Source organism: Seriola dumerili, unplaced genomic scaffold, assembly GCF_002260705.1.
Source record: "Seriola dumerili isolate Sdu_G_001 unplaced genomic scaffold, Sdu_1.0 BDQW01000190.1, whole genome shotgun sequence".
NCBI lineage: Eukaryota > Metazoa > Chordata > Actinopteri > Carangiformes > Carangidae > Seriola > Seriola dumerili.
Genome location: NW_019174445.1, coordinates 907,277 through 929,255, shown reverse-complemented (window position 1 = coordinate 929,255; position 21,979 = coordinate 907,277). Strand labels below are relative to the sequence as shown.

At 39.4% G+C, this 21,979-nt stretch overlaps 2 protein-coding genes across 3 annotated transcripts in view; both read right to left on the bottom strand.

Moving 5' to 3' along the window:
- Positions 1-8,359, bottom strand: part of LOC111227624 — a 19,091-nt gene extending 10,732 nt beyond the window's left edge. For both annotated transcript variants that reach the window (XM_022753205.1, XM_022753206.1), the window contains exons 1-7: positions 7,919-8,359; positions 5,450-5,579; positions 4,609-4,755; positions 3,678-3,764; positions 2,822-2,909; positions 2,607-2,743; positions 2,370-2,516 (exon numbers count right to left, since the gene is read on the bottom strand). In XM_022753205.1, the coding sequence (XP_022608926.1) occupies positions 2,370-2,516; positions 2,607-2,743; positions 2,822-2,909; positions 3,678-3,764; positions 4,609-4,755; positions 5,450-5,579; positions 7,919-8,013 (831 nt within the window). In that variant the 5' untranslated portion in view covers positions 8,014-8,359. The remainder of the gene's footprint in view (positions 1-2,369; positions 2,517-2,606; positions 2,744-2,821; positions 2,910-3,677; positions 3,765-4,608; positions 4,756-5,449; positions 5,580-7,918) is intronic.
- On the bottom strand, positions 8,047-18,871 carry ttll10 (tubulin tyrosine ligase like 10). The gene is made up of 12 exons (XM_022753181.1): positions 18,852-18,871; positions 18,650-18,757; positions 17,959-18,077; positions 17,686-17,806; positions 16,054-16,139; positions 14,556-14,742; positions 14,131-14,302; positions 13,074-13,214; positions 10,951-11,067; positions 10,770-10,863; positions 10,047-10,582; positions 8,047-8,106 (listed from the first exon to the last, which is right to left on the bottom strand). Exons 1-12 carry the CDS (start codon positions 18,869-18,871, stop codon positions 8,047-8,049), a joined length of 1,761 nt encoding a protein of 586 aa, XP_022608902.1.
- Between the last annotated feature and the right edge of the window lie 3,108 nt (positions 18,872-21,979).

Below are 21,979 nucleotides of genomic sequence, written 5' to 3'. Positions count from 1 at the left end.
ACAGTATAATAAGGCATAAAAAGTCATAGTATAGTAAGGCATAAAAAGTCACAGTATAATAAGGCATAAAAAGTCATAGTATGGTATGACATAAAAAGTCATAAAAGTGACATAGTATAGTAAGGCATAAAAAGTCATAAAAACGACATAGTATAGTAAGGTATAAAAAGTCACCAAAACTACATAGTATAGCAAGGCATAAAAAGTCATAAAAATGTCATAGTATAGTAAGGCATAAAAAATCATAGTATAGTATGATCTAAAAAGTGATAAAAACGTCATAGTATAGTAAGGCATAAAAAGTCATAAAAAACGTCATAGTATAGTAAGGCATAAAAAGTCATAAAATAGTCACAGTACAGCAAGGCATAAAAAGTCATAGTATAGTATGGCCTAAAAAGTCATAAAAATGTCATAGTATAGTAAGGCATAAAAAGTCATAAAAACGACATAGTATAGTAAGGCATAAAAAGTCATAGTATAGTAAGGCATAAAAAGTCACAAAAACGTCATAGTAGAGCAAGGCATAAAAAGTCATAGTATAGTATGATCTAAAAAGTCATAAAAACGTCATAGTATAGTAAGGCAAAAAAAGTCATAAAAATGACATAGTATAGTAAGGCATAAAAAGTCATAAAAACGACATAGTATAGTAAGGCATAAAAAGTCATAAAACATCACAGTATAGTATGGCAAAAAAAGTCATAAAAACGACATAGTATAGTAAGGCATAAAAAGTCATAGTATAGTAAGGCATAAAAAGTCATAAAAATGACATAGCATAGTAAGGCATAAAAAGTCATAGTATAGTAAGGCATAAAAAGTCATAAAACCGTCAAAGTATTGTAAGGCATAAAAAGTCACAAAACGACATAGTATATTAAGGCACAAAAAGTCATAAAAACGTCATAGTATAACGAGGCATAAAAAGTCATAAAAACATCATAGTATAGTAAGGCATAAAAAGTCATAGTATAGTATGATCTAAAAGTGATAAAAACGTCATAGTATAGTAAGGCATAAAAAGTCATAAAAAAGTCATAGTATAGCAAGGCATAAAAATGTCAAGAAACATCATAGTATATGTATGTACAGCATATGTATGTGTATGTATGTATGTATAATAAGGGATAAAAACTTCAAAAAACGTCATGGTATACTAAGGCATATAAATGTCAAAAAACGTCATAGTATAGTAAGAACTAAAAATGTGAAAAAAAATCATATTAAAGCATGGCATTAAAATTTCCTAATATAGTAAGGCATAAAAACATCAAAAAACATCATCTTAACCAAGGAAGAAAAATGTCAAGAACCATCATAGTATAGTTAGGCATAAAAACATCATAGCATCATAGGTTGAGTATGCATTTATGTATAAATGACCTATCTTTCTCTTCTCTTGTGTTTCATTTCCTTTTGAAGATGTTCAGTGTGCTTTTGTGTTTGCAGGTTTGTTCAAAAAATAAATAAAGTTGATAAATAAAGTTGTGTAGATAATCTGTTCAATTCTCATCGTCTGACTGCTTATATTTCTTACCCCATTAGACTTTTCACAGAGAAGATTGCAAGAAACTACTCAAATAAGACAACAGCTGTAATAAATCTTTTTGTTTTCCATGATAATTTGAGGTATTGGTACAGTTTTTGTTAAATAAATGAGATCATCACTGAGAACATAAACAGCGTGCAAACAGAGCCTCTTGTTTATCCACCTCAGAAAGATAATTAAGATACAATCTCATTTCAGCANGGCATAAAAAGTCATAAAATAGTCACAGTACAGCAAGGCAAACATAACAGAACATAAACAGCGTGCAAACAGAGCCTCTTGTTTATCCACCTCAGAAAGATAATTAAGATACAATCTCATTTCAGCAGAAAGGAAGTGGCCTTGTGGGAAATGTGGTTATGATTTTCACATACTCAGACAAAGATAAGAAGTGGTGTTGCCTCTGGTACAATATGGTTTTTATGGACAACCAGAGAGGACCCACTGAGATGTTTCACTTCAACATGTCAAAATACTAAAGAATTACAGATCGCTTTGATGAAATTAGCACATCAGAAACGTCGTTCTCACAACTCTTAATGCTGATGTTCGTCAGATAGAATAACAGACCTCTCACTCACTTTGATACAGTCCTGCATTTGGCGTCTAAGTCTTGCAGCTCAGGTGAAAAGATTTAATTCATTTGTGACAATGTTGAAGTTACTGACTGACTTTGCGTTTAATGTTATATTTAATGTTTTGAGAACTGCATTTGGAGTGGTGAGAATGACGTTTCTGTTGTGAGAATTGCATCAAAGCGATTGAGAAAAACACCACAGAACTGACTATTACTGCAGAGTGAGGGAGTATTGATTACCTGTCTCTGTGAGTTGATTATATGGACGAGGGATATGTATCCTGGCTGACCCATGTGTTGAATGGGCAAACCCTCCCACTGCCATATTGGAGCTTGTCGTAAGTATTCAAGCAGCTCTTCTCTTTTCCAGCGCACATCACACGGTAACTAGAGGAGAAATATGTGAACGTTAAGTTATTAACTAAAACTTAATCAGACTGGTTTATAATTACAACCAGATAGAGAAGAGTCAGTTACCAGGTAGGAGAGAGCGCAGTGAGAGGGGCTCATGGGTTGTGTAATCGACTTGTATCGCCTGTCTTCTGCTTGCTGCATCCATTTCTGCAGCTCTGCAGCGCTGGCACATATGAACACCTTGGTATCCACCATTGGACCTGGATGAAAGAGGGAACAACATGAATCATGTGTTTTACCATATCTTTAGCTGAACTAGGTAATTTCCACTGACTCACCGCTGATCTCAAACATGTGCGGTGAATGTGACGTGTCAGGGTCCAAGGAGACGGCCTTGAAGGTGAGTCCGGAGAGAGGGAGGATGCCCTGTGAGGGAAGAGAAGAGAGAGAGAAAGAAAAAAAAAAATCATGGCTGTCATTGTGCAAGTCAGCACCATGACTGAGTGTTTCCACCTTGACCTGCAATGAACCAATGGCCGTCTCATTAAAACAGATTCAGGGTTTCATACATCACAAACCTCAGGAACCAATCCTGTCAACTTGTGGGGACGGGGGGTGGGGTGGGGCTAAATAAACCTGACACCTTGTCAGTACAGAGAGAGAGAATTAGCATTAGCATAGCCACTAACACTGTGTCAGCCACTGCCAGTTACAAGCTAACAAACATCATAAACAAATAAAAGATGCTAATTACACTAACCAGTCTGAAAAGATTCCAGCTATGCTAACCATTCTAAAAAATATGCTAACTATGCTAACTGTTCTGAAAAGATGCTAATGGTTCTGATCCGTCTGCTAGTCTCTGGTTCTGGTCTCAACAGACTCCTCCTCTGAGTCTGGGTCTGACTGAGGCTCAAACATGTGGCTGAGTCTCTCTGATGTTTCCTCCTCTCACCATCTTGATGCTCTCTGCTCTTTCACCTGTCCACCTGGAGCCAGCAGGTGGTGGGCGGGGCTTAAGGCCTGATCCAGGTTTCTCAATCAGGAAGTGAGAGTAGATGAGCTTCAGACCCAGTTTTTATGTGTGAAAACATGTTAAACTAAACATGAATCACAGCAGAGGATTTTAAAACATCTGAAAATGTTGTGTCATGTTCAGTTTTATTTGACGTTTCTGAACAGTTTTCTTTTCACCTGATAGATGAAGTCCTGTCGAGCGTGGTCCACAGAGAGGATCAGCAGGTGAAATGAAAACAACACCAGGAAGTGTTCGCTGATTTCCTGCAGAGACAAACATGATGAAGCATCAACACTCGACTCAGCAGATCATGAATTCAACAGTTTGATCAGGAGCTCCCATCTTTTCTTTTCTTTGTTTTCCTTTTTCAACCTCATTTTATTCTTCAGTCACTGTATCTGCTGTTTTTAGTGGTATTATTGGTTTCTGAGCTGTATCAAATGTTTTACTTTTACTTTAGAGAAAGTGTGGAACTTGTCACTGTTGTTATTAATTGTACTGGTAGTTTTCCTGTTGTTTGTATTTATTGTTATTTTCTTGTTTGCTTTTTTGTTTTTGATTTGAATTCACATTATTGTTTTGCATTATGATGTCATGTTTACTTTACTTCTTGGCTGATGGGGATCCAAATAAATAAATAAATCTGTCAATATAAAACAGGTGTTTTACTATTTTTCAACAAAAGATGTCGCACAGAAGTTTGTTTTTTAACGCTCAGAGTCCAACAACCTGAGAACTAGGTTAAGTTAGGTTGGGTTACTTTATTTGTACCTGTAGGTACAACCTGGTTTGCAGTAAAAACTGTCATCAGTTTTACACACACACATTTAACACACAGCAAAGACAGCACCATGTGCACAAGGTAAATAAAAATGAAAGAATTAATTAATTAAACATCGCTTCTATGCAGTGTTACTACAGATTACTCATATGAGTGATGGCTTTAGAGAATTGCTGCTCTTTAAGGACAGATTTAGACTTTGTAACCATGACAAAAAATAAAATCAACAAACTATAAAAAGTGTTTTTTAGGATTTGCTGCTCAGGGGATTTTCAAATGATCTTTCATTATTAGGTTTAGGATGATGAGTCCCAGCCGACTGTTACCTGTGTGTATTTGTTGTAGAGAGACGCCAGGGAGGAGTGGATCACCTCTCCATACATGTGGGCAGGTTGACCCTCCCAGTCTCTGATTGGCTGCTGGGAGTAGATCCTGTGGCACAGCTCATCTCTGCTCCGGCCCCACAGCGCCACCTGTAGACACAGACTGCAACATCAGCCCACATCTGTTCATTATTATTTGACACATTTATTTTTACACATGTAAAAAATAACTGTCACTGCTCCCATCAGTATGAACATGGTTCACATTACCTTGAGTCAGGCATTACACAGCAAACTTAAGTGTGATTCACTGGTGCAGTTGTTGTTGTTGTTTGAGCAAAATGTTGCACAGCGAGGAGAGTATGAGATATAAATTTGAAAACAGTGTTTCTGAAGGATTTGTCTGAAGACAATTTAATTTCTCAGTTCAGTGGAAAAAAAGTTTGTGTGGTAGTGTTTCCTCCCTCCTTTATTTCCTGTAAAGTTTGAATCACACCAAAGAGGGAATGCGGCATCTCTCGCCTTTGTCATGGAAATTCCCACAGTGTGTGTGCATATGTGTGTGTGTGTTCGTGTGTTTGTTTGTACAGTGTGTGTGTACAGTGTGTCTGGCCTCAACACAAATAACAGCACTGAGTGGAAACTGTTGATATACATGTGATGCACATCTCACCACACTCTGCTCTAGCACCAGCAAAATGTTTAACTTCGCACTTTGTGAACTTCACACTGTGATCTTGTTGTGAGAAGTGCACAACTGAAGTTTCCACTTGCAACTGTCCTGCACAACACACACACACACACACACACACACACACACACACGCACGCAAACACATGTTGACCTCTTGTTCCAAGTGTCGCATTGAAGGGTATCGTGGTGGCGGAGGCGGTGGCGGAGGTGGTAGTGGTTGCTGCTCATCTCTGCTGCTCCTCACTGTCAGCTGAAGCCTGGTTTCTCCCAGACTCCACACCCTGAATAAACACACACACACACACACACACACACGCATGAAAAAAAATTAATAAGACATCACTGCAGCAGCTCAGTGGTTAGTTTAAAGATGTCACGTAGCAGGGATGTGGTTTCTGGTCCCATGAGTCTCTATGCGTGTGTGTGTGCTTGAACTGGCTGCAGCCTTCAGTTAAAAACCTCTGATGTGTCGATTTCTACATTATTTCTTAAATTCACCTTTTAAAGGGTTCTTTCATATAACATAATACCCAAGTGTATTATATCGCAATGGTCAGAACAATCTCAGCTATAATTTGGCCAAAACTGAAAATGTTTTTAAATTCTTCAAATATTTCGTGAAACAAAGTGTTTACTGTTGTGGATGAATTGTTTTCGGTGCTTCAAATGGGGTTTACCAAAGTCTAAAGGTTCATAAAAAATAATGCAATGTATGAGTAAAATAGTAGAAAAATGAATAGTAAATGCTTTAAATGTAATTTAAAATGTCACTCAACTTTAACCGTATTTTAAAGGCTAAGAGTCATGTATGATCTCACAAGAATACGTAAGGGAAAGGGGAGAGTCTACAGATTCTAAGAACATTTAAACCACATTTCTACAATGAAGTATCACAAAGATATTAATAGAAACATCCATTGACAAAAATAAGCAATAAAAGATATCACAGTTTCAATGACGGTGTCCTGGAACCCCGCCTCCAATCAGCAGCTAGACATAATCTGCTTACAGTAGTTACAGCAGAGACAGACCCACCTGCTGACCCTTCACCACCGTGTTCTGCAGCCTTTGTCTGTTACAGACAGAAGCTTCATACCAACATGCTAACTGTTCGCAGGGTCTGAACATGTGCTGTGGAGCAAAGAGACTAAATGAAGCATTGTAGCAACAGTCGGTAAGAGTACGATCCCACCACAATTAACTTTTACCAAATTGAGAATTCTCAGTATCTCTAACACTTCACCCACAGGACTGAAAATGAATCATGAGCGAGATGATTTCACACTCACACTGAAACAGCTTTGAAGAGAGATCGTATCATGTCATTTGTCACTTTGACTTGCGTCATTGTTTGTGTTTTGTGTTTTCCCTTAATCAATGTGTTTCCTTATTGATAATCATCCTGCTGTGGGAATAAAGGCTATAAATGCTGTGGCTTAAGCTGCTGATGCTACATTCTTGTCCCCATGACCATAAAAATAAATATTGACTGAATTAAATAATTGTGGATGGTGGTGGCGACATGTTGGAGAATCTTCTCTCTCTTTCAGAAGTGTCACTGCACCACATATTCAGTTTGGGTGGCATGATACTATTGGTGCACAAATATAATTTCCTGTTGGTGCAATTGCAGTTTTTTTTGTTTGTTTTTCAGACATGAACAATTACTTTATATAGAATAAAGGCCCAGCTGTGGATTTACATGTACATTTGTATCCCAGGACACGCCTCTCACATCTCTGAGTGTGAATTTGTACGATGCTCATCTTCGTCCATGTCATAAAACACTAATACGAGTGGCCTGAAGTAGTAATCAATAAACAGCCACACATAAGGACTGGTAGTTACTGTTGTGATTAGCCTCTGCTAATCCCTCAGCCTGGGAGCCAGTGGAGATTTGTCCCGCCTTGACTCTGCAGTAAACCCCTCTCCATGCTGCAGCCATTGTCTTATAATAATCTGCTAATCACATCAGTGCAGCATCACTGAGTTCCCAAGTTCATGTTGACTAAATAGGAGCCAATTAGTTGTCCTGCCTTGTTGTCGTGATGGAGGGAAATCATATGCATGTTCTCTGTCGTTCTGCAGGTGGTTCTTTATATTTCTTCACTACAGAACCTGGAAGTTTCTTCTGTGTGAAGTTACATCCTGTTAGCGTGCGACGACGAGCATGTGGCGTGTAAATGCTGATGTGAACACTCCGCAGCTCTGACACAGGTTCTACTCAGGAGGCGACCTCCTATCATCTGTTTGGCAATTTTTTAGCCCCAAAAACGTGACACATTAAACACCTAAGAACACCACACAGGGTCGGAAGAGAAGCTGCTGAAAGGACGGTGCAATTTTCACTTCATGACACAGCCACCGCTTCCTCCTCTAGAACTCACTGATACACAAAACCACATTTTGAAAAAACCCAAACGAGACTCTTGTTCTAAAGCTATGATGACAAGATTACTGAATCTCATTCTGGAGGAGGTAAAGCTGGTATCCCCTTCTTTTTTTCCATTGTAATGTTTTGTTCCAGGATCAAAACACAGTCAGAAGCATGTACATTTTCCACTGGCACTTTTTCTATTTTTTTTTGTAACTTCAAACTGTGACTGTGTTCGTGTCTTACCCTAAATTGTCTCCGGAGAGTTCCAGGAGCTCGATCTCGTCGGGGCCCACCTCGTCCACTCCAGTATGCCTCTGGGTCACACTGCAGCATCCCATGTTGGACGGGGAGTCTTGTCCTTGTCTCAGCTCCTAGTCCACACACTGAGCACCATCTGCCCAGGCAGTCATCCCCACCGTGTGTGTGCCACACTAAAACCAAAGAGATAACATAAAAACGGGGGCTGGTTGGGTCCAAAAGAGGATATTGAGTGCTGGAGAAGGGGAGGGAGAGGAGGAGGAGGAAAGGGGGGGGGGTGCAGCTAAGCTCTAGTTCCCCCTTTTCTCCAGCGTGTAGAGATTTCCAAAAAGCCCCGAGAAGGAAAGATGTAGAAGCTTTTGAAGAGGAATTGGAGATAAAAGTTTTTGTCGAGCTGCAGCGTTGTAGTTGTTCCTTCCTTCCTGTCGGTTGGCTGTCTGCACTGAGCTGAGCAGCTTCCTCAGTTTGGTGATTTACACTCTGAGCCACACAGGGAACCTGCTGAAGCTTCAGCATGACAAAGAAAAAAAGAAAAAAGAAAAAAGAAAAAAGAAAAAAGAAAAAAGAAAAAAGAAGCGTCATTTGACCAGAATATCATTCAGAGACGAGCTGACACCTTCCTCATGCTGATGTCAGGCTGAAACGTGGACGAAGCAAACGTCCTGTTAGGAAAGATGGGAGCATGCCGTGTTTACATGCACAGAGCCTGAACGTGGGTAATTATGAGTTATGAAACAGAGGGGTGAAGGGCTGCAGTCAAAACAACAAGCCACAACAACTGTAGTGTGGAGCCATGTGTTGATCTTCCTGGTTAGAGTTACAGTAAGTTGGAGGCAGGGTTTCTTCAGAATCACCTCTGACTGTTTCTGAGCTTTTCTCCTGCGTCTGTGAAGTGACACAACTTGATGTAAGACGACGGTTTTTCCATCTGACACTTGCTGTTGATTCAAGGATGAAGCTCATGTGCTTCAGTTACAGAAAACAAATCCACCAGGACGGGAGGAAAAAGTTGCACCACTTCACAATAAGACTAAACTCGTAAAGGATTTATAAATGGTTTGTAATTAGGTTATTAATTAGGTTGTTAACACTTTATAAATCATAAATAAACAAGTTATTATACATTAATCTTACTAATGCTTCACTACCATTTATAACTGTTTATCTAATTTCTAAATTTCTAAATCTAATAAATTGTTAAATTCTTTATCTACAAACTCTATCTCCCAGAAATAAATTCTTTTATCTAATCAATCAGTTTAATAAACAACAAAATGAGTAATAAACTTTTGACAATTATGGATTATTTCTCCCTGCTACTGAATAAATAATTATTTGTGTATTTATTTATGTACCCCCTGTGTTATTTTAGTTATTTACTTATTTTATTTTATTTAAAATATATATATATATATTAGATTTTCATTCATTTATTTTTCACCTGTTCTCCTTATATCAGTTAAATTATGATTTCTATGTGCTGTTGTTTTACCTGATTTATTATATGTGTCATTTGATTAATAAAAAAAATAATTATAATTGGTAAAAAGGATTATTGCCAATAGGTTGTAAAAATGAGATGAAGAAACATGAAGATGGATGGAGTCTGTCAAGAATCTGGTCATGTGATATGATCATGTGATCTGCCGTTATTTGATCTGTTAAATGAAACTTTTTGACCATTAAGATGCTGTTGTTCATTGTTAGTAACCGAACAAACACGTGATGGAGCAGCAGGTCACCGTTGCCTGTTTTATCTAATGTGTTATAACAGCTTATCAATGATTTATAAAGTGTCAACAAGCTGATTAATAAACTAGTTATAAACCATTCATAAATCATTTATAAGGGGAGTCTGATTAGATGAAGCTGTTTTTAAACAGAAATTAAAGATGATCTTTTCTTACAGAACAACATGGAAATGAAACCAGTTATTGGTTCTTTATTGCAACGTTAAACATTTCTTCTTCTTCTCTGAAAATCAAGCAGCTCCAGGTGTCTGTCCTCTGTGTGGATTTATCGTCTCACAGCTGTTTGCTCACATGCTTCACACTTCCTCTTTCCTCACAAACACTAAACTCTCCGTCTCCTCTCTGAGCTCCTCCTCACCCACTTCCTCTCCTCCTTCTCGTGCGTCCTCACGCACCGGAGGTCTGGCGCGAGGAGGGAACGGCCTCGTCTCGAGCGCCAGCGACAACAGCTTCGGGTCGTCCGCGGCCTTCGGGTGGTGACGCAAAGTGCACGTCGTGAGCTTGAGATGGACCCGAGGCCCAGGGGTCTTACTCCTCACTGTCTGTAAGCTGCTGTGTGAATGTGATGGTCTCTGCCCTGATGATGAGTTTTGAAAGAGAGGCGAGGCGGCGGTGGAAGTGGAGCGATGGAGGCCAGACTTTGAACTGCCCCGTCCTTCACCGCTCCCTGAGACGTTAGCAGCAGGGGACGCTGGGGACGCATTTTTACCCTCAACTCCCGACTTACACCTCCTGGCTTCAGTCTTCTGGGTCTTTTTGGTGGTTTTTCTCTTGTTGCAGGTCGGCTCTGACCCCGGAGGTGAAGCTCCACTGTAGAGCAGCACAAACTCCCTCTGACCGGACAAAGGAAGGATCCTCTGCCGGAGACGACACTTGTTGAAGATCTCCAGAGTCAAATCTAGAGAAGAGCGTGAAAGAGAAACAGCAGATTTTAAAAAAAACAAAACAAACACACGGGTGTTGTCACACATCAGCCTGTTACTGCAAAGTTCAACATTTGATAAAGGGAACTACAACTGTGAAGAGTTTCTGGTGTGTGAAATGTAATTAGATGGTGGTGGTGGTGATGATGATGATGATGATACCCATCGTCTCCACAACAGTGCTGGGTATCACCTCCTTCAGGACCTTGCAGTTCGTGTGGAGAGCTGGGTTACAGTTCATCTCCAGCAGCCACACCTGTGAGGACCAACAGAGAGGACGTTGTTCACTCACACGCGTTGACCTCTGACCTCTGTTCAGACGCTCGCACGCCGCCTCACCCACCTTGAAGCCCTCGTCCACCATGAAGTCGCAGCCAATCAGGTCGAAGAGGCCGAGGCGGCGGTCTAACTTGGATTTGACCGCAAAGAAGCACTGCGTCATGATCTGCTGCATCCGCCTCTGATGCAGGAAGAGGGAGAAAACAACCTGTCAGCTGATCGTTAGGCTTCAGAGTGACACGCAGAATACTACAGATACGTCCTCCAGCAGCCACTTCAGAGGTCTGCAGCTCTAGAGGTTGTATTTCTTTAAGACGGAGAGATGATTTATTTGACTGAGTGATTTCTGGCTTAAAGCAGCATTAATTGACTTTGTTGGCCACTTGGGGGCAGCAGAACAAACTAAACCTGACATGGCTTTGTGTCATTCATTTGGAGTTCTGTTTGTGGCCACCTGATGAATGGAAGTCCAGTTTTCACTCATCTCAGCTGATTTGTACGAAGGAGTATTTGGGTCACATTGAGGAAAAAAAAAAAAATCTGAAATTTCAAGAATAAAGTCGTGATTTTGAGAATAAAATCATAATATTTCAAGAAGAAAAAATGGATAATATTATGAGAATAAAGTTGTAATATTATGAGAATTCAAAATGTAAAATTCAAATATTACAAGCAGCCAATAAAACAAGTGACAGGACAGTGATGATGATGATGATGATGATGATGATGATGATGATGATGATGATGATGATGATGATGATGATGGGCCAAAAGATGAAGTATCTCCTCATATCTCTCATAAAATTACGACTTTATTCTTGAAATTTCAGATTCTTCTTTTTCTTCAATGTGGTCCTAATACATCTCCAGTAACTCCTGAGGAAAACATCTGGATCTTTAGCAGCTAAATGCTCCTCTGTGTTCCCCAGGTGTTGTTTGGTGCTGGGCTGATGTGCAGTGGGTTTACCAGAGCTGGAAACGAGGCTGATAGGAGATTAAAAAAACGACAAGCTATAGGAAGCAAACAATCTCAGTAAAGAGGAGCTAAAACTGTTGATTATTCATTATTATTATTTTAATTTATTTATATGTGATTATTTTAAGTTGAATTAAGCAACAAAACTTCACTCAGTTTGTTTTTGTTTGTCTGTCTCTGGTTTCTACTCAGATTTATGGAGGTTTATTTGCAGGGATGTTTTCAGGTCTGATGTGAGTTTCAGATGTTTTTGTTTTTGGTACAAAATGTGAGTGTTGGATGTTGATATTTGACGACTTGCTAAGTGATCTTATTCATCAGAGATCAGTTTGAGTGTTTTGATACGATATATGAATAAATGTTTGCAGTAATATGAGGCATGAGGAGTGAAAGAAATTTGGAGACGCCTGATTTAAAGTTTAATGTAATTTCGAGACCTTCTTAAGGCAACACTGGATTACACTGTAGCACTGTTGCTATAGTAACAGTGTAGTATCTTTCATCACACCACAGTACATGGGTTGTTAGAGCAGCTTTTGACTTGAAAGTGATTTAACATTGCACTTCCATGAAGTTGAGGGATTCGTGAGACTTTTGAAGATTGATTGACTTTTGAGATTTTTAAAAGAAAGGATCAAACTGAAGCGGCAGAGGAAGAGTTGTCCTGACTGAACACTGGATTTAACATGATGCAACTTGACATCATCTTTCATTAGAGCTTCTCAGCCTGGTTTCTGTTTGTTTTTTTACTTTAACCTTCATGTACAGTAGGACAGAGGGGAACAGGCTGATGTGTAACCAAGCATGAAAACAAATCTGTGACTCTCAGCTGAGACCAGTCTTCCTCTGAGCGTGCTCAGTTTGACTTCTGTACAGACTGAGCAGGTTTCTGTTGCACCAAACAGCCGCACTGTGGTTAATTCTTTAAACTTCAAAGTCTGTCACTATCAAGGTTTGAGGTTTCATTCTGACGTGTGCAGAAGCTAAAAATGTGTGCACAGTGTGTAGTTTGTTATAGTAACAGGTGCTATGGATAGAAATGACTGCCAAACAGCAAGTGTGATATTTCATTGAAGCATCGAGATGATGCTTCCTCAGACCGCGATGACATCACCCAAAACTGAACCACAGCCTCAATTAGCAGCGAGCACCAACAACCATCATTAAAAATGGTAATTGGTCCCCGAGAGCTACAACACAGCAGCACTCACTGCGAAGGCGCCCAGCACCCAGTCCCTGGGCAGACCCTTGGCAACGCGAAACCTGTCGTTGACGTAGGTGTTGAAGTTCTCCATGGACCACACCGTGTCCTCCTTCAGCTGGCTGTACAGCGGGTTCTTCTTCTGCATGTACTGGGGACGGACAGCAGGGGGACCAGAGACACACGGAGCGGTCAGTGGACGGAGCCACAGCTGATGATTTATACAACTCATTTTTTTTATTTTATTTTCAAATATGTTTTGTTGAGCTTGTTTTCATAATAAAAAAGAATTACAAAATGATTTTAATATATATCCACATTTATAAAAACATATGATATGATGGTATAAGGATTGTCCAAGGTGAACAAGTGACAGAAAAATAAATAAAGACATAAAAACAAATAAAAAGTACACAAGCAATTACGTATTTACGTAAGCGAAAATAAATACAACTGTTTTTTCTTAACTTATTTTAATTATTTATTATTTCTATGTTGTTACTTTAATGTTATTCGATCTCTCTTTACATTAATGTTTTTAATATTTTTCATTTTACATCAAGGTTTTAACATGTTTTATGTTCATTTTATGTCTTAAGGTGCTATATAAAAAAGTGTATTATTATCATTATTATTATTATTATTGCTGTGAAGAGGGATGTGGGATACAAACAACTCTGGAGGGAAACCTTAATTAGAAACTGCTTTTATTCAGTTTCATCATTATAATTACATTACAATAATTTTGTATTGTATGAGTTTGTTTTAACCATGGAAATCCTTCATATGCAGTTTCCATATAATATTGGATGATATAATATTGGACTGAAATTAGGACCTAGAGAATCATAACTAAATTACCAGTTTAGTAATTAATTAAAGACTGTGAATGACTGACAGAGCACCTTAAAACTCTGAAAATGAACTTAAGATGAAAACAGTGACGTCAGTATTTAGCTTAAATCTTCTTTTAGCGGTGTGCCGTCAAAATATTGCACAATAACAAAAAGAAAGACCATCATCCCCCTGGATATTTCGACAGGGCGCGCGCAGTGTTGGGGTCTTACCTGATTGGTCAGGTGGGCGGAGAGGTTGTTGGAGCTGGGGTCGTAGAGGTCGCAGGTCAGTCGCACATAACCGTGGCGGAAGAAGACCATGTAAGGTGCGGTGCAGGCGATCAGCAGGAAAGAGCGAACGTCAAACTTCTTCCCCTTCAGCAGCAGCGGGCTCTGAATGTACCTGAGGGCAAAATGAAATAAATCAGTAAGTCGACCCTCTATGGAAATTAAAAGATGTTGACAAGTATTTATGCTTCTTTTTCATTTGCTCCTTTCAAATACTGTATGTTCTTATTCTTCAGGGTCGAAGGTGAAACTGCAGTTTTGGTTTCAGGATTAAACGTCTCTGTATGAGTCTGTTGGTGCTCGTTAAACTCGTCCAGACTTAGTGAACATGATGATTGTGACACAATATTCATTTTAAATTGACCCACTGTTGGACGATGCGAGCCTGAGGCCGGCAGTGACGCATCCTCCTGTGGGCCTGACTCTCCTCCAGGTGCTGCAGCTTCAGTCTGAAGGCGGTCAACTCCTCCTGGCTCTTCAGCAGAAAGATCCCTCTGCCCTGGTTCAGACCCGTGGGTTTACAGATCCACATGCAACCCTCGTTGTTCCTCACACCTGGTCCTAGTCACAAAGATACATCAGGTAAATGATATTATAAAAATACATAAACATAAAGTCCTGCTCTGTTTAGAGATGTTGTGAATGAGACTTAATGTTTGATGTGCTCCACGGTTTCCTGTTTTAAAATACAGTGTTGTTGTTAATCTCTAGCTTTGTTAAGATCTTGGTTCCTCTTTTATTCTCTGGATGAATCTGCTGTTTGTGAAATTACTTCATCTACTTTCCACCAGTGTTTAAATCTGAAGTGTGAAACCTCTGCAGAACATTGTGCCTGCAAAAAACCCACGATGCAATTCTTCACCTTTGCTAGATGCATAAATTAGCATTATGTAGTAGTGAAGCTTTAAATCTACTCGAGTCCTGCAGTATATATAATATATACAGTATAGATAAAATGATGCTCTGACTTCTGTCTGATGAGGACTTTATGTTTGCAAATAACACTTTTGTAAATGTACTTAGGAAACATTATGATGCAGGACTATGATGCTTTATTTAAAAGCACATTTCATCCCAGGTGAAAGCACAATGTGCTGCACGAAGTGTGAGTTATCATCGCGGAAGCTGAAAACTATGTGGACGGTGTAAAGATAAAACAAACAAATTATGTATGAATTAAAAACCATTATAAAAATATATAATAAATATATAATAATTAAGACCAGTCTGTCGAAAACAGGAGAGAGAATTATTTTTTGATCTTCTTACATTTCTGTTTCTTCTTCTCTTCCACAGATTCACCCAGAAATCTAAACCACCTGTCTGAGTCTTTTCTCCTGTTGACTTAGTGATAACCGTGTTTGTCATAACCTATGCGCCGGTTATCGTAACGCTGAACCAAGTGAATCATTTCACACTCCGTCTGCAGCACTAATGACAAAACGTCTGCCGGTTTCTGTGTTAGAACATTAAATGTATCTCATTCAGTCCTGCAGCAGCTCTACATCAGATCCTGTTGAGTCTCTGTCTCTGTGTTTGTGCCTCAGCCCTGCCCTCTGCTGACTCATCTCTATGGAAACAGCATGTTCCCCTGGTGATTTTATCAGGGCCTTATGGGAGGTGAAGTGCATTATTTTCCAACGTCCTCAACCTCTTGATTAAACAATCACCAAGGCAACTGTTGTCTTAACACCCACGAGCACAAACTGTTCTGTGGCTTCTCATTGTTGGATGCACATCAGGTCACGTTTGATTTATCTTATATTGAACACTAACAAAACACAGATCCAGTTAAACCAGTGTCGTGTTTGCTTTTGCTTCAGGATGCAAATGTGTCAGAGATGAATGTGAGTTTGGGGATTGTACCCTCCTGCTGGGCGAAGAAGGCGTCTCTCTCTTCCCTCACGTCCATGCGGAAGGTGGTGGGAATGAACTCTTCCATTTTCAGCCTCCTGTAAAGTGTAACACAACAAGGAGGAGCCACAGATGAACGTGTGTGGGTGTGTGTTTGTGTGTGTGTGTGTGTGTGTGTGTGTGTGTGTGTGTGTGTATGTGTCCTCAGCTGTTTGAATCTGTCTTTAAGGTAGAGTTAGAAAGAAAGAGTCATATAGTAAAAACTGAAACAGCCTGAGAAATAAAAGTTTCCCTTAAACTGAAAATGTTAAGTGCTTAAAGAACCATACCAGTGTTTCAGCCGTGGTTCCCAATTACTGTATTAAACTACAGTATAAAAACTTGTTTCAGTGTGATGATCCATTACAGAGATCATCCTGTTTGTGCAGCTGTAGGTGTAGGTATTCACTGTGATCCGTCGACATAAGCAAGTTCATCTCTGAAAACTGATTTTCCAACAGAATGGAAGTCATCAAATAAAAACACGACAGTATGTTTGTTTTTTTTAGCATTTCTTGTAAATGGTTAAGGTTAATAGTGAGAAAATATTAGATATTAAATTGCTGTTTTCAGCTAATTATTATTATTATTATATTATTATTTCAAAATCTGTTGTAGTAGGTTAATTAATCATTTTAAGGATGCAGATTTTTAGTGTGGCTAAAGTAAAATATTTTGTTTTTGCTCTTTGGTTTCTGTTTGAATTAAACAAGAGATATGACCTGTTGACTAGTGAGTGCTAGACGTACTGGTTAGCTGAGCCAAGCTAGCTGTTTCCTGTCTTAATGCTAAGCTATAAACTATAAAATTAATTGTCTCCTGGCTACAGCTTCATATTTAGCTACAGAGAGATGACAGAGTTATCAACCTTCACATCCAACTAAACAAGAACTCGAATGACGGGAGTTCCCGAAATGTCAAACTTTTCATTTAAGACATAAAAAAATAATATAAAAATATTTGTTTTTTCCAAATAATTTTCCACAACAAACAAAAGTTCAGTTTGCTCAGTTCAGTAAAATTGTATCTACTCCACTTTCTTTCAAAAGTTCAACTACTGGACACAAGATGTCTCCTACTACTTCAATGAAAAATCCATTTGAAGTTTATGTGCACTGGAAGTTTCATGTTGTCACATGACACTTGTGTAAGTCACATATTGGACGGTGACAAGTTGTGATGTCATAAAATCAGCTCAAACAAACAAGTTCCCTGGTGGGTCAAGCAGGTATTGCAACTGGGCCGACATTTCATGTGTTGGTCTAAAGAATCAGGTTATTAATAATTAACTAGTTTATACAGTTGCCACACAAAATACTCATTACCAAGCTTGTGTGATTCAAAGCGTGGACCTGATTCCTGATGATGCAATTTGCCTGTTTATAAGATATCAGCACAATCTGACACAGTCTGCCTTTCAGTCAGTATTTGCAGAGCCGACCCTCCATGTTGGCACCAAATGGTTGCTAGGAGATCTGTGACACTACCGTACATTTTTATAAAGGAAATAGACTGTTATATCTGTCTGCTTTTGATAGACACAGCCCGTCTGGATAAGAGATGAATAGCAGACAAACACGGCAGGAAAACAGCCGACCACGTCACCTCAGTCCTCGGCCGTGGTTGACTTTGCTGCTGACTCGCTCGTACTCTCGCAGACTGCTGAGGAGGCCGATCTTAGTGGTCAGCACCTTGTTGTTAGGAACCTGGTACACCAACTGTTCACCTGGAAACAACACAGGAGGGGTTCAGCCTTTTCTTCCTGTCACAACAAACCTGTTTCTACCAAACACCAGATATATTTTTGAGATACAGATGTAATCTAAATATAGTAAATCACAGGATCCAGATTATGTCCTGTGCTCTCTCTCTCTCTACCTTCTCTGAAGTTGCAGTAGTTGGCCGATGATTTGGTTTCACACCACTTGAGTTTAAAGTCCTCCCTGTGCTTGTTGTGAATCCTCTTCCATCCTCTGCTCTCACAGTAGCTGCTCACTCTGAGGGAAAAGACGACAGGATGAACATGTCAAACGAAAAAATAAATAAAATATAAACCACCTGAATGATGTTTGATGATATATGATGTTAAGAAAGTTTTCAACTCTCTGAAGAAATAGAAAACTTCACATGCTCACATTTTTTTAAATATTTGAAATTCAACACTTTTAAATGAAGGGGACAGGAGAGGTTTGGGAACTGAGGAAATCTAAGATAAAATTAGAAAACTGCAACTCCTGTGCTTCCTTATCTGAGTTGTTTCCACGCTTAGGTTCAGATTATTTATTTTTGTCAATTTCCATTTATTCTACTTATTTAATTAATCGTTTATTTATTTTGTTTGTTTTATTTCTCCTTTCTTTTCAATTGTTTATCTTGGATAATGTTCACATCCCACAGACAATCCTTATACCTTTATATCATCTGTTTTATACCTGCAAATGTACATTCATATAATTTTATAATCCTTTCTTATTATGAAAACAGTTTACTGTATGTGTAATTTTCTTTGGCTCAATAAAACATAATTGAAAGAAAATCCAACAGTTTTATTTCATATTTTTCTATTTACATTTCAGCCCCATTAGTTCCTCCGAAGTAGTAGAAAGGGCCAGGCCCCCGCGGCTCCTCCCTGTCCTTGCCTGGGTAAGAGCAGGTCGATAAGCCCCTTGGGAGGGACCTGCGGACATGTCGCTCCACCGAACACACACCACATATTTTTCCACACACACACACACACACACACACAGAATCATTCATAGATTCACAGACACTTGTGCTCTATCACGTGCATGTCAGTATGTTGTGTTGCTGCCCTTACATGGACACAAGTGTTTTCTGAATGATGCAATGATCACAAACCCACACACCTGACCCTCGAGCTCGGCTCTCTTTCGTCTCCTCCTCCACTCCGCCTTCTGATGTCACTACATACGTGTCACTACGGTTGAGTGACGAAGACTCCTCTTGCCTCAGGCTTTCTGTAGGATGGTTTTCCTCACAGGGAACCTCCACTTCCTCTCTATTTGCTTCCTCATCTTGTTTCCTCTCCAGCCCGGCGTCCTCTCCCTGGCCCTCGCTGCAGGACTCCACCCTGGTCTCAGATGACATGACCTCGAGCTGGAGCAGAGACTGTGGGTCAAAGCGGAGGACAGGTGGACGTCTTCTCGTCTGTAGTGACCCTGTTGTAAGAAATGGAGATCTTCATTAATACATACTGTACATCTTACATCAGATGGTACATGAGATCTGTTTTATTAACCATGAGAAACTCAATGTCCACAGTTTCTTCTCTTTCTACATTATGACCATCACATGCATTCAAAAATACCAAAAAATAATATGATAATAACAACTTTTTGGGTGGTTTGCCGCGGATCCTGGGGCTGAATTGTAATAACTTCAATATCATTAAGTCAGATTTTTAATTTGTTTAATATTTTGATTTATGAACAAATACCTGCAAAACTAATGACGTTACCAACAGCCTCAGCTGTGCTTTATGTTAGCATGGCAAATATTAGCATGCTAACAAACTATGTAGAAATCTGCTATGATTAATATTTTGTCTAACATGGTTTTTCACACATTAAAAAAAAATCAAAAACTGGGTCTGAAGCTTGTGAGAAATCTGGATGAGACCTTGAGCCCCGCCCACCACCTGCTGGCTCCAGGTGGACAGGTGAAAGAGCAGAGAGCATCAAGATGGTGAGAGGAGGAAACATCAGAGAGACTCAGCCACATGTTTGAGCCTCAGTCAGACCCAGACTCAGAGGAGGAGTCTGTTGAGACCAGAACCAGAGACTAGCAGACGGGTCAGAACGGTTAGCTAGTTAGCATCTTTTCAGAACGGATAGCTAGTTAGCATCTCTTCAGAACGGTTAGCTAGTTAGCATCTTTTCAGAACGGATAGCTAGTTAGCATCTCTTCAGAACGGTTAGCTAGTTAGCATCTTTTTAGAACGGTTAGCATAGTTAGCATCTTTTCACAGCGGTTAGTGTAGTTAGCATCTTTTATTATGTTTTCAAGATCTCACAATCTAACAAACAAATTGCTGTTAAATTTCCACTTATTTCATTTCATTATTATTATTTACTAATTTGATTTTCCTCACCATATATTTCTAACTGTCATTTGTATTAATGCTGATTGTGTCGATCAATGTTGTGCTGAGCTCTTAGTTGTTGTTAAAAAAATAACAAAACTCAATAAATATACTTTGGAAACAAAAATGATCACTTATCATAGTCCCATTGTAACTCAATGACCCCATGACCTTTCCACCAGCACCACCATCAGAACAGGCTCAAGACTTTTGTTTGTACATTTTTGTATAGGTCAAATACATTTGTCATTATGATTTCAAAAGAAGACGTCATGTGAAGAAAATGTGTTTTTGTAATAGAAGACAGGAGCTGAACTTAGACCTTATACATTTAGAAACAAAGGGGTTTTACCTGCAACTCCAGTGTCACACACATGAGCAGCCAGACTCCATGAACTCAGTCCACGCTTTTTCTGTCAAACAGCAAACCCACAGACTGAGGGACCGGACTGGACAGAGGCTGAATCACATGGCCTGTCTGAAGTCAGCCGTAGTCTGCCACGCTGTGAGTGAGCAAACCCACCAGACCAAAGTAAACAATCACTGGTTACTCGGGTAATGGGACGCTTAGCAACAGTTGCCTCTTGTGGACTGAATCTTACAACAACAGCAGCTCAAGACAAACTAACTACTCAAGGTTATGTATCCCACACCCACCCCACTTCTAAGTTTAGCTTCATTCAATATTAATTGCCTGTAGGCCTCTTGTTGTGTGAACCCTATGGTAACATGAGAGCAGAGTGTCAATCAAAATGGATTTTCCAGGGTATTATCTCCTGACACAAAAGGTAAAATAATATTTTCTGCCATTTGTTTCTTAAAGTGTCCCAAAAAAAGAAGAAGTGTCCTGGGGACATGTTTTAATGTAGATAAGCTGGTATCAACCTCACATTTTACACACTGGTCGACTGTTTCCTTTGCTTCCCTGTATCTATTACTCCAATAAACCTTCAAACTTTAACAGTTATTTCTCTGTAAGCTTCAGATTCTGTCAGGAAAGTGAATAAATAATTAATTATAAGCACGAAAAGGATCAAAATTAATCCCATTTTCAAAACTCTCAAGTGCAAAATACCTTCAGCTGTAAATTCACTTCTTAAATCCTAAAACCTCCAGATATTATTTTACGTTTTAAAAAAAATCTTTTTACATTAATTCATCTTGCTGAATCATTCTTGGACTCATTAGCTATATGGCAGACATCAACACTAATCATATCGTCTAGTGCCAAATCCAGTAGCAAGTATGCAGTTGAGCAACATAGTATTTGTCTGCTCGCATGGTAAATCCACTAATCACCTTCTGTCTCAGTGATTTGACTCAGGAGGAAACACCCAGGCCCAGCCGCAGTTGGCAATTATGCATAATCTCCCCTCTTCCTCCCAACAGCCCAGTAATTGGGGTGGGTGCATCAATGCAACTGTGTAATTACACATATAGTCAGCTAACCACGAGCAGCTCATACATCTCACACTGATGTAGTTTCAGTGCACAATCACGCCTATAGCAGAGCGCATTCAGAACGCATTCAGAGCAGGTCAGTCAAACTCACCAACAAAATGGCAAAAATGCATGGGTTTACAGGTTAAGGTGTTAAATGCAAGGGTTTATGGGTATAAGAGGAGAGTGGTGTTAGCTGCTGAACAAGCTAAGATGCTAAGATGCCTTAGGTCAAGTTCCAAAACTACATCCAATTACCAAGCAACTTCACAATCCATGTGACCTGTGTCTCAAGCTTCTGTTTGCTTGTAACTGAGTGATATGTACTTAAAACCCAATGAAATAAATAAGTCAACG

What these genes read in the sequence shown, in the direction of transcription:
- ttll10 (XM_022753181.1), bottom strand. Translation starts at nt 18,871, where the DNA reads ATGCACGTGATAGAGCACAA. An exon ending in ATGCACGTGATAGAGCACAA is followed by an intron (nt 18,758 to 18,851) that starts GTGTCTGTGAAT and finishes ACATGTCCGCAG; the next exon opens with GTCCCTCCCAAGGGGCTTAT. An exon ending in CACTGTTGTGGAGACGATGG is followed by an intron (nt 10,583 to 10,769) that starts GTATCATCATCA and finishes GCTCTTCTCTAG; the next exon opens with ATTTGACTCTGGAGATCTTC.